This window comes from Danio aesculapii, chromosome 1 (assembly GCF_903798145.1).
Source record: "Danio aesculapii chromosome 1, fDanAes4.1, whole genome shotgun sequence".
NCBI classification, from domain to species: Eukaryota; Metazoa; Chordata; class Actinopteri; order Cypriniformes; family Danionidae; genus Danio; species Danio aesculapii.
Genome location: NC_079435.1, coordinates 45,246,724 through 45,260,884, shown reverse-complemented (window position 1 = coordinate 45,260,884; position 14,161 = coordinate 45,246,724). Strand labels below are relative to the sequence as shown.

The window sequence follows — 14,161 nt, the reverse complement described above, 5'->3', positions numbered from 1 at the left end:
AACTTGTAACCTTTTTTTATCATCCCTGGTGTTTAATCACTGAGCTACAGCATCCAGAGAAGTCAGGAAAAAAAGAGTTGTTATGGTGACAAAAGGATATTTATACCTGTAATATTATCACGTGATGAGTGGTAGGACATAATGATTGTTTCTATAGAGCTGATTGCTGGTTAAGATTACAAATTTTTTTTGAGTATAAAATAGACACGGGATTTTCAGCACTAGGTTCGTGACAAGAGTTTTATTATTTATTTATTGCCTATATCTACTATTTTGTAAATTAAAATTAACTAATTAAGTGACCCCAATCTGATCTTAAGATCAAATGTCTGAAGAAGAAGAAACTACAATGAAATGGAAAATTATATTGGCAAGTACCCTTTGAATTGTCATCTTTGTGTGTAAAGGTCAAAAAGAAAAAGAAAAATCTTAAAAAATATCATAATTTGACCTTTTCATGACAAGGTTGTAAAACGTCATTTGATGACATTTGAAAAAAATAATTGTGATATTTCAGAACTAATTAATTATTATTTTTATATAATAATAATAATAATAATAAATTATTTTTTTTATATACCAATATTGCTATTATAAATTATAATACTTCGGAATTATTATTGTAATAATAATAAAAAAAAATAAAATAATAATAATAATAATAATAATAATAATAATAATAATAATAATAACCATTATTATTATTATTATTATTATTATTATTATTATTATTATTATTATTATTACATAAAATATACTGTACAAAATGTACAGTTTTTTGACAGGTTACCATGTTTTACACATCACATAATTTGTCACTATTTATTTATGCATGTATTATGCATATTTATGCATGCATGATATTAAAACAGACTATTGCACATTTTAGGTTTTAGTGCAGACACTCATATATGTCACTAGACTAGATCTGTATTCCTGTAACTCTGTGTAGTCACGATAAGCAGGAGTTGTGGGTAAACTTGCCTATATGAAGTCATTCAGTTGAACTCTGTTGGCCCACATAGTGATGAACTAAACGGTTTGTTGATATCTGCTGTCGTAGTTGGAGAAAGACCCAGAGGCACAATACAGGTCAAACAACTCAAGGTTTGTTTAGCCAAGGTAATAGAAAGTCTGAAGATATAAAAGTCTTTCCCTTTGGCAGTCACACAGGAACCATATCAGCTCCACAGTAGGACATATAACCCTACATAAGCACACACACACATACACACCAAAATGAGGCTTTATGAGCCTGTCATGTGATACAATAGCAGATTCCTACATACACAAACTCCACAAAAAGGCATTGTAGTTCTGTTGTAGTTACCAGTTCTTTCCCCATCACTCCCTACACTCTCAGAAATAAAGGGGAGCTGTTACTCGGGTGGTATACGTTTTGAAAAGGTACAAATCTATACCCTAAAGTTCCATATTAATACCTCAAAGGGTAATATTAAAGCCTAAAAAGTACCTCATAAAATGTTTCCCATTCCTCCTAAAATTCTTAGGTACTAATATTTACCATTGAGGTACCAATATGCACCCTTCAAGTACAAATGTGTACCTTTTGAAAAGGTACAACCCCAGTGACAGCTCGCGCACCTTTATTTCTGAGGGTGTATGTCACAGAGAAACACACATACAGAAGTTGTACAAAACCACAAAATCCTTTCATTTCTCTTTGCTGTCTCGGCAGACAAACCACAGAGTGTTCAGTTTTGAGTAGGTTCACGACTCTGCTGATCCAGGCAGCCAAGCTTTGTAATTCTGTACAGCCAGCATGTGCAGCAGATGCTGTTAAACAAGGACAAATCAGCTGGGTAAATAAAGTGCTGTGACCTGATGCGTGCTAGCTGGTACACCTGACCATCTGAGCAAGGCCATTCACGCAAACACGAAGAGAAAAACAGAGATTTTTTTGTTTGTTTGTTTATTAGCCAAGCGAATGTACACAACATTTGCTGGTCTATGCTGAATAGTGAAACAGTCCACAATAGAGGTGTGAACCTACACTGGTCTCACTGTTCGGTTACGATTACCATGCTATCGATTAGGCTCAATTCGATATCTCAGTGCATCACAGTGCATTGACAATGCTTTCCATACACAGTTTTATATTTTCTTCATAGCAATTCTTGTATTAAAATGTATTAATATATTTAAATACTATTTGTAATACAATTTTGTCCTTTAATCCAAACAGTCAGATATATAAACTGTACGTTTAAACAACACAAGCATTTATAGCAGATAAACAAGTATGAATATCCTGCTCGCTTTCTAAGTCGTGTCTAGCAAGTTCTTTCTTACACCCCTTTGATTGGTCACACGCTCAACTGAAAGGGCTGCGATTGGCTCTACGCGCTGGCGCTCTTCACAGATTAGTAAAGCCTGGTTTAATCACTGATAAACGGCAGCGGTGATCACAGCTGATTCATGATAGTCGCAGTGGAGAAAACTCTGCAGACACGCACTCGTAGAGGAAAAGTGATGCCAGCAGGTCAAATGGGCCACAGAGAGAGAGAGAGAGAGAAAGCGAGAGAGAGAGAGAGTGAGAGAGAGAGAGAGAGAAATGGAGTTTACTTTCATTCTCTCAATTGCAGTAAAACGGGCTTCTGCTGTAAGTGTCAGTGAAAGACTGTCCAGCAAACACACACGCAGTGAAATTGTGCAGTTTCTGTGTTTTTAAGTTGTTGGAGCGTTGAAAATACTTGCACTCTCCTCCCTTGCCATAGTAAGCTACGGCGACATAACGCATATGAGATAAATCACGTCAATAATCATTTATGATTATTACTGAACCGATACCGAATCGTCCGCACCGAAGAAACAATTAATTTTTATACCCCAAGTCCACTATGAAACTGGTTCATAATGGTAAAATGGATTATAGAGCTACGAGGCTGAATACTTTTGTTGAAGAGATCATCTTGTATTATTTATCCTTATTTTTGTAAAAAATTTTTGAACAGTGAAATTCATGATGAAAAAAATTGCCATGATTCTATGCGGAAAAGTGAATCTAATCAGACAGTTACCCCACAATAACTGGTCTAAGTACTAAAACATTTAAACATATTTAAATATACTGCTTTTCATATAGAGATTATGATTCCATCGGTTATTTTCAATTCACTAGACATGGCTTACAGTAAAGCTTTCCCCTAAATGCAGGGTTTTAAATAGTAATAGCTCATTATTCAGCAACACAACAGATTTATCATTTTTATTATTACTATTATTTGTAGGGGTCGGATATAAATCAAAACTCTAAATTGATTCATAAATAATGTGATCCGTTCCAACAAATAGAAATACAGTCTAAATTTGGCAATCACTTAACAGTGGAGTCAGATTAAATTTGGAGCCAGAGACAGAAATCAATAAGCTCTAATAAACAGCAGAATTATTTGCAGAAGCGCTAGAAAAGGCTTACACGCATTTAACCTTCGACCATTCATTTAATTCCATCGTTGGGCTAATAGATTGGACATTATTTTCATAGTATACTCAATTTGATAGTACGCACACATAAGCATTCAACATGTGCACTACAAAGATTTATCATTGCTTCCAGTTTCTGCTTTTACTTTCCAAAATATACGAACTATTACAATGCAGTTCTAATCTTTTAAAATTGCTGATATGTTTTAATCCCCACACAAGCACTCTAGGATTTCTATGTTTTTTGCCATCTTTAGTTGTTTATTGTTGTTTCACCTACCATCTCAGTTTTAGTGCTAACACTTTGTGGACAAGGTAACTGCATATGTGAAAAAGCATGGTTTGAAAAAAAAAAAGCTTGGGGGAGGGGGGAGGGGGGTTGGGGGGGGCTGGGTTCACACACAACTTGGGCTGCACAATATATCGTTTCAGCATCGATATCGTAATGTGATCATTCGCAATAGTCACATTGCAGGATATGCAATGTTGAGTTTATTATAATTTATCATTTGCATGCATTGTTGATGCCTGTGATTGTATACTGATTAAAAAAAACATTCAGGTATAAGAAATTGTACCATTTGTGACCTGAACTACAATTAATTTGTAGTTTCACAGTTTAACACTATTTCAATTGTACCTTTTTTCTTGATTATGTTTATAGATTGTTATGCATGAAAATACAACACATGCAGATATATATAAATGCACTGCAAATAGCGCAGACCACAAAGAAAATGTGTTGGGGAACCCAAAAGGTTTATACATTGTTTATTAAATTTTATGGCGATGCGAAGAGTAAACATGAATTCATCAATCTCTGACTAAACACGTGCATGAAAATTCTCACAACACATGCAAATACAGAAACACATTGCAAGTAGCACAGACAACAATGAAAATGTGCCGGGCGACCCCTAACATTTTACAGATTGTTTATTAGATTTTATGAAAATGCACTCCCACTGCAGAATCATCTCAATTGATCTAACATTATAAATTCTTTCCAAATAGAGATAAAGTCATATTGTGAAATTGTATTTATATCACAATATATATCGCGAAGTAAAAAAAAATATTGCAATGTTAGAAATTTTCAACATCGTGCAGTCCTACACAGAACAGGTTTTTCCATTCTAACGTGCTACTTTGTTATTGTTTTTCAATTTAAACACATGCTTAATGGGTGTGTGTGACCATACACTCGCCTCTCATGAGTCAAGTTAAAAGACCTTAAACTTTCATATGCAGCGCAGCTCATCACTGTCAGTTCCATAGCAGTGGATCAATCAGAATAACTTGGAGTCAGGACAAATATTGCAAGTTTCTATTTACAGGCACTCAATGACTGTATCTGGAAATCCTTGTGCTTTATGCTGAGCTTTTTTTTTTTTAAACTATTTACAAAACTAACATTGTATCTCGCATTGTAAAAAAAAAAGGCCAATATGGTGTGAATGAGCCCTTACTCTTCTGATGACAAAACGTGTAAACTGTAATAATGCATTTTATGGGCCTACAAAAACGAAAATCAAAACTTTTTTAAATTTATTTATTTAGTGGCTAATTCATTCAAATATTATTCCTTCTCCCCCAGGTAGGGTTAGGTTTATGGGTGGGGTTTGAGTGCATACCTCCTTTTAAATGTGTACATTTGCATACAAATAAAATTGGATGAATTTCTACAAAGCCACTTTTCTGACAATACGTAAACTAGTTACATTTCCTCCTGTGACTGGTCTGGGATGCATTGTATAAGTATAATTGATGCTTACATTAACATACATGAAATAATACATTAAACATGACACATTAAACATATAGAAATAATACATTAAACATACATTAAACAGAGGAAAACAACAAGAAACAGAGAAGTGCTTACCACAGTGAAGTTCATGACCTTTAGGATCCAGATGGTCAATGCTAAATTGACAATCATGGTGACGAGGAGGAGGAGGATGAAGAAATACAGACAGCGCTTTCGCCAACCATAAATCCCCACCGGGTACACAGTAGCACATCCCGGCCTTTGGAGGGGGTTCGGCTGAGATGCCAGGATGTACTGCTCCTGAGTCATCTAAAGAGAAAGAACAGAAAGATACTAAATTAGTTCCAAATTGCTTCGTTTTCACGTCTTTCTTGTTTAATGCAAATGTGGTGGTGGCTTGAGGGGAAGAAGACAAAGAAGATACAGCAGCAACAACTTTCCAATGAGCTTTTAACAAATACACTTTAAATGTTGACTAAATGCACTGTTTCATTGACCTTTTCTTTGATCTCTGTTTGTGTAACAGAATCGTGTCAATGCTTTTCCATGCATTATTAATTAAGCATGGTTGGACTAATAGACAGTGAAACACCAATAGAAATCTAGGTTCCTGGTATAGAAATGTGAAAATTAAGAGCATTAAGATTTGTAAAATCATTAGAATAAATAACTTAATAACTAACTAACTAAATAAATAAATAAATAGTGGCTCAGTGGTTACCAGTGCCTTGCTGTGAGGACGGCTTGGTGTTTCTGTGAGGACTTTCCATGTTCTCCCTATGTTGGCGTGGGTTTCCCCCACAGTCCAAATATATGCGGTATAGGTGAATTGATGCACTAAACTGGCCGTAGTTTATGTGTGTAAATGAGTGTGTATGGATGTTTCCCAGTACTGGGTTGCAGCTGGAAGGACATCCGCTGCGTAACAAATATGCTGGATAAGTTGGCGATTCATTCCGCTGTGGTGACTCCTGATGAATTAAAGGATGAAGCCGAAGCAAAACGATTGAATAAATAAATTAATTAATTAGTTAATTAATTTAATTAGTTACACTGTAATAATTACGTTACAGAAATATCCTTAAATTAAAATTTTCGGTAAATTTCTGTAATTTTACCGTCTTAATTTCCCCTAAACCCAACCTTCATTGGGGGTTAAACAAATCGTGCTAAATTGTACGAATGAAATCGTACAACATCATACGAATTAGCCACTTAATCAACAAGTTACGAATTGCTGTGAGATTGTGTTGAAAACAACTCATGAATTCAGTTTTTAGTTTTTCAGCTAAATTTAAACAAGTAGTTTGAACAAACAGCAAACATGCATTTTTGAAGGTGTGAAATTATCCTAACTCTGCTAAACATCACTTATACATGGTTTCTGCTAAATTCATTCTTCCATTTTAATAACGGGTTATAATCGCACCAAAACATATTAAAAGATCAGTGAATTATAACAGCGCAAATTTTTCTGTAATCGTAATAGGTCTGTGCGTTATTTGTTTAACCCTTTGAGGTTACGTGCTGACTGACTGACTGAATGACAGGTGTGTGATGCAAGAGGCCAGCAAACACAACGTAGCTTTCAGTTAGGATGAACACAGTTTCCATAATTATACTTTATAGATAAAGGTCTATGGCTTTGCATACAATGACTATCTTGCTGGAGTTTATAGCCGTTTCACTTTACTTCAGGACACATCAATGCTGCTCTGTAGGTCTATTGGAGACATTTAGAAATATTCCTAGCAAATCTAATAAATGTTGGAGACATACTCACTACATAAATGTGCTAAATTGCACTTTAGCAGCGTTTATTTGAGAGCGCACAAGAAGATCAATGGATGGAAGATTATGGATGCAAGATGCAAACAAAAAGATTTGCATGCTCGTATTATATAAATGTGATCTCGACCTGTAATACTGTGCTCACAAAATTTCTCCATTTGTCATTGAAATAATGCCATAGGTAGTTGGTAAGTTTGTGTAAAAGGTCTGCCGCCACAGCCGGAAAAAAATCCTAGAGAAAACACTGACTTATATATTTTAAAAAGAACACCCTCAAAAAATGTATATTTTTTACTTGTTCAAACTGCTTAATTAAAATGAGTTGAAACAACACAATTCTTGAGATTTCATTGGGACAACTTTTTTATGTTCAATCCACATAAATTTGTTAAAAGTGTTAAGTTAATCGATTTGTGTTGAGACAACATGAATGAATTGTCTGGAACCCTGCATTTTTTACAGTGCACACACTGTAAGCCCATACAGGTTGCTTGAACTTAAAGTATGGAAACTCGTTGCCCTAAAAAACCTAGATTCGTCTTTCGATACTTTTTAAGTTTACTTAAACGACACTTTTTAGCAAAAACATGTCAAAAATGAACATGAACCTAACGTTAGACACAGCTTATGTAGTTTTTTTTTTTCTAACTGATAGATATTTTGCTTAACCCTTTATTTCAAAAAGATAAACAGAAAACATCCCATCAAACACATTTAGCCCACTGACACAATAGTGTGGATTATGGATGGTTATTTGTCCGGATACTTGTTATTTACCATGGCACTTACAAGCGAAAATGGCATCTTTGTAGTAAAAAGCAAGGCGATGTCATACTGTAGCTTACAGTGTTACAGATAAAATGACACCACAAACTGAATAAAAAGTCAAAGTTATAGTTACTAAAATCTAAACAAAGCAGTCGCGTGTTTTGACGTCACAGTTACTTCCTATTTCCATCAGTTTAACTGACGGAGAATTTAGCCAATGGCTGCATGATTTTTTCTCTATTGGTCAGTGGCTGTGATATTGCACTCGTTTTGCTGTCACTGGCTCAGTGACCTGTCAATCATCACGCGACGCACCTGCCCCCTGCTGCACAGATCAAGCTAACGGCAGAGCTGCTGGCTTACTAAAATGAAACAGAAAATAGATCGTCAAAAGTTTTGATTTGCTGAAGAGAGTTTTGAGAGATTGTTTGAAGCGAAGAGGAGAATATTTCCGAGGAAAGCTGATACGAAGACGACGTGGATGAAGACTCACTTCCGGTGTTTTATAACGGTGAGTACTATAAAGTCATGCCTGTATTATATGATAGTTGTTTACGTTTTAGTTATTTTATATATTTAGCCTGCTTGTGCCTATAATTGTATAATATAGGGTATTTTTATATTCACTTTTATATTATATTATATTAAAGTATAATATAATCTATATAAAAGTATAATCTTTCAATAATGTTTGGCATTATCATATGTTTGCTATTTGGCCACTGTTAGCTAAGCTATCTGTAAAATCAACATATGTATATATGGGCATCAGAGTAAATCGTGTTTGCTACTCAAGGAGGGAAATACAATTGTTTACAATAGAATCCTAATTCTGTATTTTTGTCATGTAGTCGAATCTCTGCTGTGGATTTCAAGCAGCAGCCAGCAGAAAACTCATATGAAAAGATGTCCAAGCACTTTTTTGCAAGTGAGTGAAAGAGCAAAACAACAACAACAACAACTCTTGTAAGACTTTTTGTGTTGCATATACACTGGACTTATTTCACATAATGTACTTCTTGTGCTCAAGTAAATCATTCATACTATATGTTTCTGCCTATTATTTTACAATAAAAAATAAGTGATATGTGAAAAGACTACTTGTGTGGTCATCAGACTGCTTCTCCACAAACAAGGAGCAGGAGAAAATCACAAGACATCTATGCTTAAGAAAAATAATGCCAGAAATTTCATTTTGCATAATATCAGCATCAAATTAAAAACATATACTCAGGAGATGTGTGGCTTTTGACCTATTATGTTTTTGTATTGCTTCAGGATTAATTTCATATATTTGTTTATGAAATAATTAAATGTTTAGTGCGGTGCATTTTATTTTATTTTTTTGCATTACTTAAGCATCGATAACTTTTTCATTTTGAGCATTATAGACTCTAGATGGTGGAAAATAAAGCACAAAGTGTATTTTTTTTCCAAAGATTCATGAACTATGAATGTAGACCAAATTATTCAGCAACTGTTAATGTTTTAGTTTGGGAAGGTCAGTTTTTAGAAAATGCCTCTGATGGTGAGGGAAAGAAGGACACCGATACAGACTTAGAAAACTTTGTACAAAAATCTCATTTTGCATGCTATCTTCATCAAATTTGAAATATAAATTCACGAAACACGTGGCTTTCAAGTTAATTTTTTTCTAGGACATTACATTAATGTTTTCCTGTGTTTGTGTATGGAAAAACAAATATTGAACACAATACATTTTATTTTTCTCATGACTTCATAATGTATAAATTGTTATATATTTGAGCAGTTCCTTTTTACCACAGTAAAGCTCAAAGCATCTTCTTTCCAATGATACCTAGTTTGTGTTTGTAGCTTACTGGAGTCAGAAACTGTTACTATTTAAAGTTAGGTAGGTGTAAATGCCCAAAAGTGAGTGCTGGGTAACAGATTAGTAAAGGAAAACAATGTATGGGCTGTTTGAGATAAAAAAAGTATGAAATCGTGACCAGCAGACAGAAAATGTGCGCTGTATACACTAGGGACGTCAGTTCAAAGAGCCAATCACGTTTCCTCGCACACTGTTCCTTTGACAACTGACTAAAATAAGCTCTGTTAAGTGACTTCAATTTAAACATTCCAATAGAATAAAAAAAATCATGCAAATCTTAAAACAAACTAAACAAATTGAATATTTGAGCACAAACTTTGGTATTTATGGTCACTGAATGTAAGTATTTTGAATTAATACAACTTTAGGTAAAACGGTGCATGGGCAGATATATGGACAGAGAAGTTCTGCATGGTTAAATGTATGGGGTGTCACAAAATGTCACTTCCTCCACAAGCTCCATCTGTCAGTCACATCTTGCTTTTGCTCTTTAATTTGCAGTCTCTCAGCATGCATTGGCTCAACTAAAGACCTCAAGTATATCCTCTCCACAACTCCACAACCTCTCTGTAACCCCACAATTCCCTTTAGCTGATTCTCCAGCTCCACAAAAGTCTTTTCAAACTCCCTCCAAAATATCTTCAAAAACTCTCAAAACTCATCCACAACATTCTCTCTTAAAAGCAAATGTTCCAATTAAAGCAAAAAAACGGCCTCATGCCAAAAAAAGAACCTATTTTTCCATTCGCAAAGGACTTTTTATTTTCTAGGACTCTGGTCTGTGGAGGTAATTTCTCGACGTTAAAATTTGTTCTCCTATCTCAGTGGTACAGAGACAACTACTGTTCGTAGGTTGACTTCCAGAGGAATACAAACAATGTGGACTCTTTCAAAACATTGTTCGAGTATGTTCGAGCAAGCTATTTTAGCTCAACTGGGATAGTCAATTTTGGGGATTGGACTGCATTGTTTGATCGAACAAACTTCAGACTTGAACAGATGCAATTTGGTTGCACTAGTATACACACTCCATGCTGGAGGAAAAAAATGCTTAATCAAACCTTGGTAAAGTCTAAATGGGAGATATCTGCATTGAGAAGTTAATGAGAGTTATTTATATTTTTACAACAATACAATTACCGTACAACAATAATTACTGTTTTTACATTACTGTGATGATTAGGCTAATAAGTGTGATTACTGTTATAAGTAGTCTCCAAACCAAAATGTTTCCTAATGGCTGAATGGGGGCTAAATTTTATAAACAGTACAGTTGAACACAAAATAACTGAAGAGTTTAGATGGAAAAACCTGAAATTTACATGGAAAGTCAGCATTTTTTTCAGCCTTCTATGTTGAGTTATTTCACTTTAAAGACCATGAAAATAACTTATTTTTGCCATAAAAGTGTTTAAGAATTTCTGAACCTACACACAGGAGCCTGGTAAAAATGAAGAAAAGGTCAGATGCATGGTTTTTGCATCTGAACTCTTCAATTATACCTGTGGAATTTTGTGTTTTATATATTTTTCAAATATTTCACAAGTGATGTTTAACAGAGCAAGGAACAGTTATATATGTAATACTGGTGGGAGTCGTGCTTTGGTGAGTTGGCCTTAGTGTCCCATCAGTGATGATATACAGCCACATCACACTGTCACGAACATGTATATAAAAAAGAAAATCAAACACAGAGAGTGTAAAATCCCTTTTGTATGAGGAACTACTTTCTTCCACCATTGATTCACATCTGCAGTTGACGTCAGAACAGCAGAAACCCTTCACTATGTCACAAAAACTACTTCATCAACTTCATTTTAGAGCTAGTTCTTGAAAGACTCTCTAGTGTAATATCTAAAGTGATAACAGAACAGGTCATTTAGCTGACGTTTTAGGATTATAAGGCTGAACGGCATGAAATGCCATCAGTCTACAGAGATATCTCCCGGTAATTCTCTGTTGCAATTAGATCAATAATTAAACCCGAAAAAAAAGCTAAAGCAGCACAATCACTACTAGATTACTGTTGTGTTTGCGACAAGAAAAAAAGTTAAACACATACAGCCATTTCTTCTTTCATTTTCTGTTTACTGAACTAGTCTGCAGTGAGTCCCATCTCACACTCAACACACTACAATTACTATGGTATAAATACAGCACTACAACATACAAAAGAGAGAGATTGACTTAGAAAGTCACTTACTGTAGAATTTATATAATGATTTGATCAGCTGTAGTTTAAAATTACGCTGGGTTTTTCCTCTTCTTAGGGCTTATTACTCGATCTCTGTCACCATCGTGTATTAACAATGTCAACCATCATTGGTCTGCTCAATGTCAGGCTAATGGCTGTCTCTCAAAAATTATAAATATTAAAATAGGCACTATTCTTATAAATAAACTGCATACTTGCAATCGAAACAACTACGTTCCTAACTAAAAAAAGCCTCAATAGTACATTATGTTGTACAACAGCAGCTGTATTTGTCAAACTGTAGAGTGTCCTGTGCTTGTCACTGTATGTGGGCGGAGTAATACACAAGGGTGAGGCGTTAAAAGGCTGAACGAGTCCTGTTATTTGCAGAATATCACACAGCTATCAGCTTCAAGAACCAGACAGAACTGTTGTATATATATATATATATATATATATATATATATATATATATATATATATATATGAAGCACATCTGTGTATGCAATATTAATTTGATTACATCACAGTGTTGCCATTTTTCTAATCAAAGAAAATATGATGAGGATTTTAGTTTGATATAATTCATAGTACAACCCTCAACCACTGCCTCAGCTCCCTTCCAAGCCGGTCACCATCTAAACCTGAGCCTGGGCAATAGCCCTTTCTGGTACATGCTGCTATTCGCAACCCCATCAGTGCTCCTATTGTTGTGAAGAGCAAGCATGTGCACATTTCCTACATGTTTGTGGTGTGCCAATTTGAAGAAAGTGGGCTTTAGTCAATGCGGAGGAGTTTAGTTAATAGTCAGTTTCCACCAGTTTTCAACACACGGGTGAAAAAGATCGTTCCTTTTTTTTCTATAGCCTCAAGTCCTCATCGGCTATAAATATCGAGGCCGGCGGAGGGGAAAATATATGTTTTTTTTTTTTACTTGCAATTTTTTAAAATCTTTCAGTCTCCTACGCTTTTTTTTAGCAATACCATTGTAATCATTGTTTCTCGTGTTGTTTCTGCCACCTTCTTATGGTGGTATTGTCTTTAAACAGTATCTCTCATTCTCAGTGCCTTCATGTGTCCTCCCTTTTATATCGCTTTACTCCGCCTCTGTCCATCCCTCTCTATCCCTCCCCTGCCTAGCTCGCTCTTTCTCTCTTTGTCTCTCTGGTTCCAATGCATTTCTAAAATTGATCTGACAGCAGAGTGATCCATCAAATGCATGTGCAGCCGAGCTGGACCAGAACGGCACCCTGCCTACAGCCTAACACTATTAACACGCTCACCAACTACTCACTCACTCAGATTACATCTGCTTGTTCCAGGAGGAAGAGAGAGTGAGAGAGAGGGAAAATGAAGAGAGATAGAGAGAAGGCAAGTCAGACAGACAAACAGACCTATATAGAGATTTAAGTGCAGAGCAGATAAATAACCAAAGCAGAAACAAAGCAAAAGTGTAACCATCTTTCCTAATTTCTCATAAATTATAATAATTATGCAGTTAATATGCTTCTATTTTTTTATTCTAATAATATATTATTCGTTCATTTGTTCATTCATTCCTTCATTAAAAATGAATTAACAACTTTTCAAGGATGTTGTTTGACGTTATGTACAGTTGAAATCAGAACTATTAGCCTCCCTGAGTTATAACCCAACACCCACAAGCTTCAGCAATCTACATTCTTACAACGGGGGATTCATCTGCCGTTTGTTAAAGGAAGAATCAGAAAACACTATTGATGTATGGGACTTTGTTGGAGCTTGACAGGAACTTTACAGTACACAGTTCATGGATCAGTTTCTTCCTCCATTTCACAAGTGTAAGTAACATAAGTGTGATTAAAATGGTTGCCTCCTTGTTTTCTATAGCTTGCAAATGATGTATTTAATTGTGTTTTGTTACTTGTAACCACTCCACGTGGCTTGTACTGTATCTGGGTAACTCTTTATATTCTCATATCGCATCTAAAACCATGTTGAAAATGCGCCGTGTGCCGCTTTGTTTATGAATTTAAATGCATTTGTAAGCTTGCAATCCTCCATTTATCATTGCTATGGCCACCATGAGCTGCTCCTACACGTGCGGGGTCAAGTATGGAGCAATTCGCTGGTGTTAAACTACATTGCTTTAATGCACTCCTGCATTGGGCTCACACATATACTCTGCACTCAGATTACTTCAAAATTCTGGATAAGTCGAGGTAGGTGGGTGATATTCTCAGTCACACACTGAACACAATCGACCAATTGCAACAGATGGGTCATTGAACCAATCAGCGTAGATTAGCATTGAGCTAAGGAGGGGTTTGGGAACAAATCAATCGCTGAACCAATCATA

General features: G+C 35.3%; 1 protein-coding gene across 1 annotated transcript in view; it reads right to left on the bottom strand.

The window, feature by feature from the left end:
* The window catches only part of LOC130231672 (zeta-sarcoglycan), a 482,284-nt gene that overhangs the window by 193,204 nt on the left and 274,919 nt on the right, over positions 1-14,161 (bottom strand). Inside the window, exon 2 of the mRNA XM_056461045.1 lies at positions 5,333-5,527. Coding sequence (XP_056317020.1) covers positions 5,333-5,527 — 195 coding nt within the window. The remainder of the gene's footprint in view (positions 1-5,332; positions 5,528-14,161) is intronic.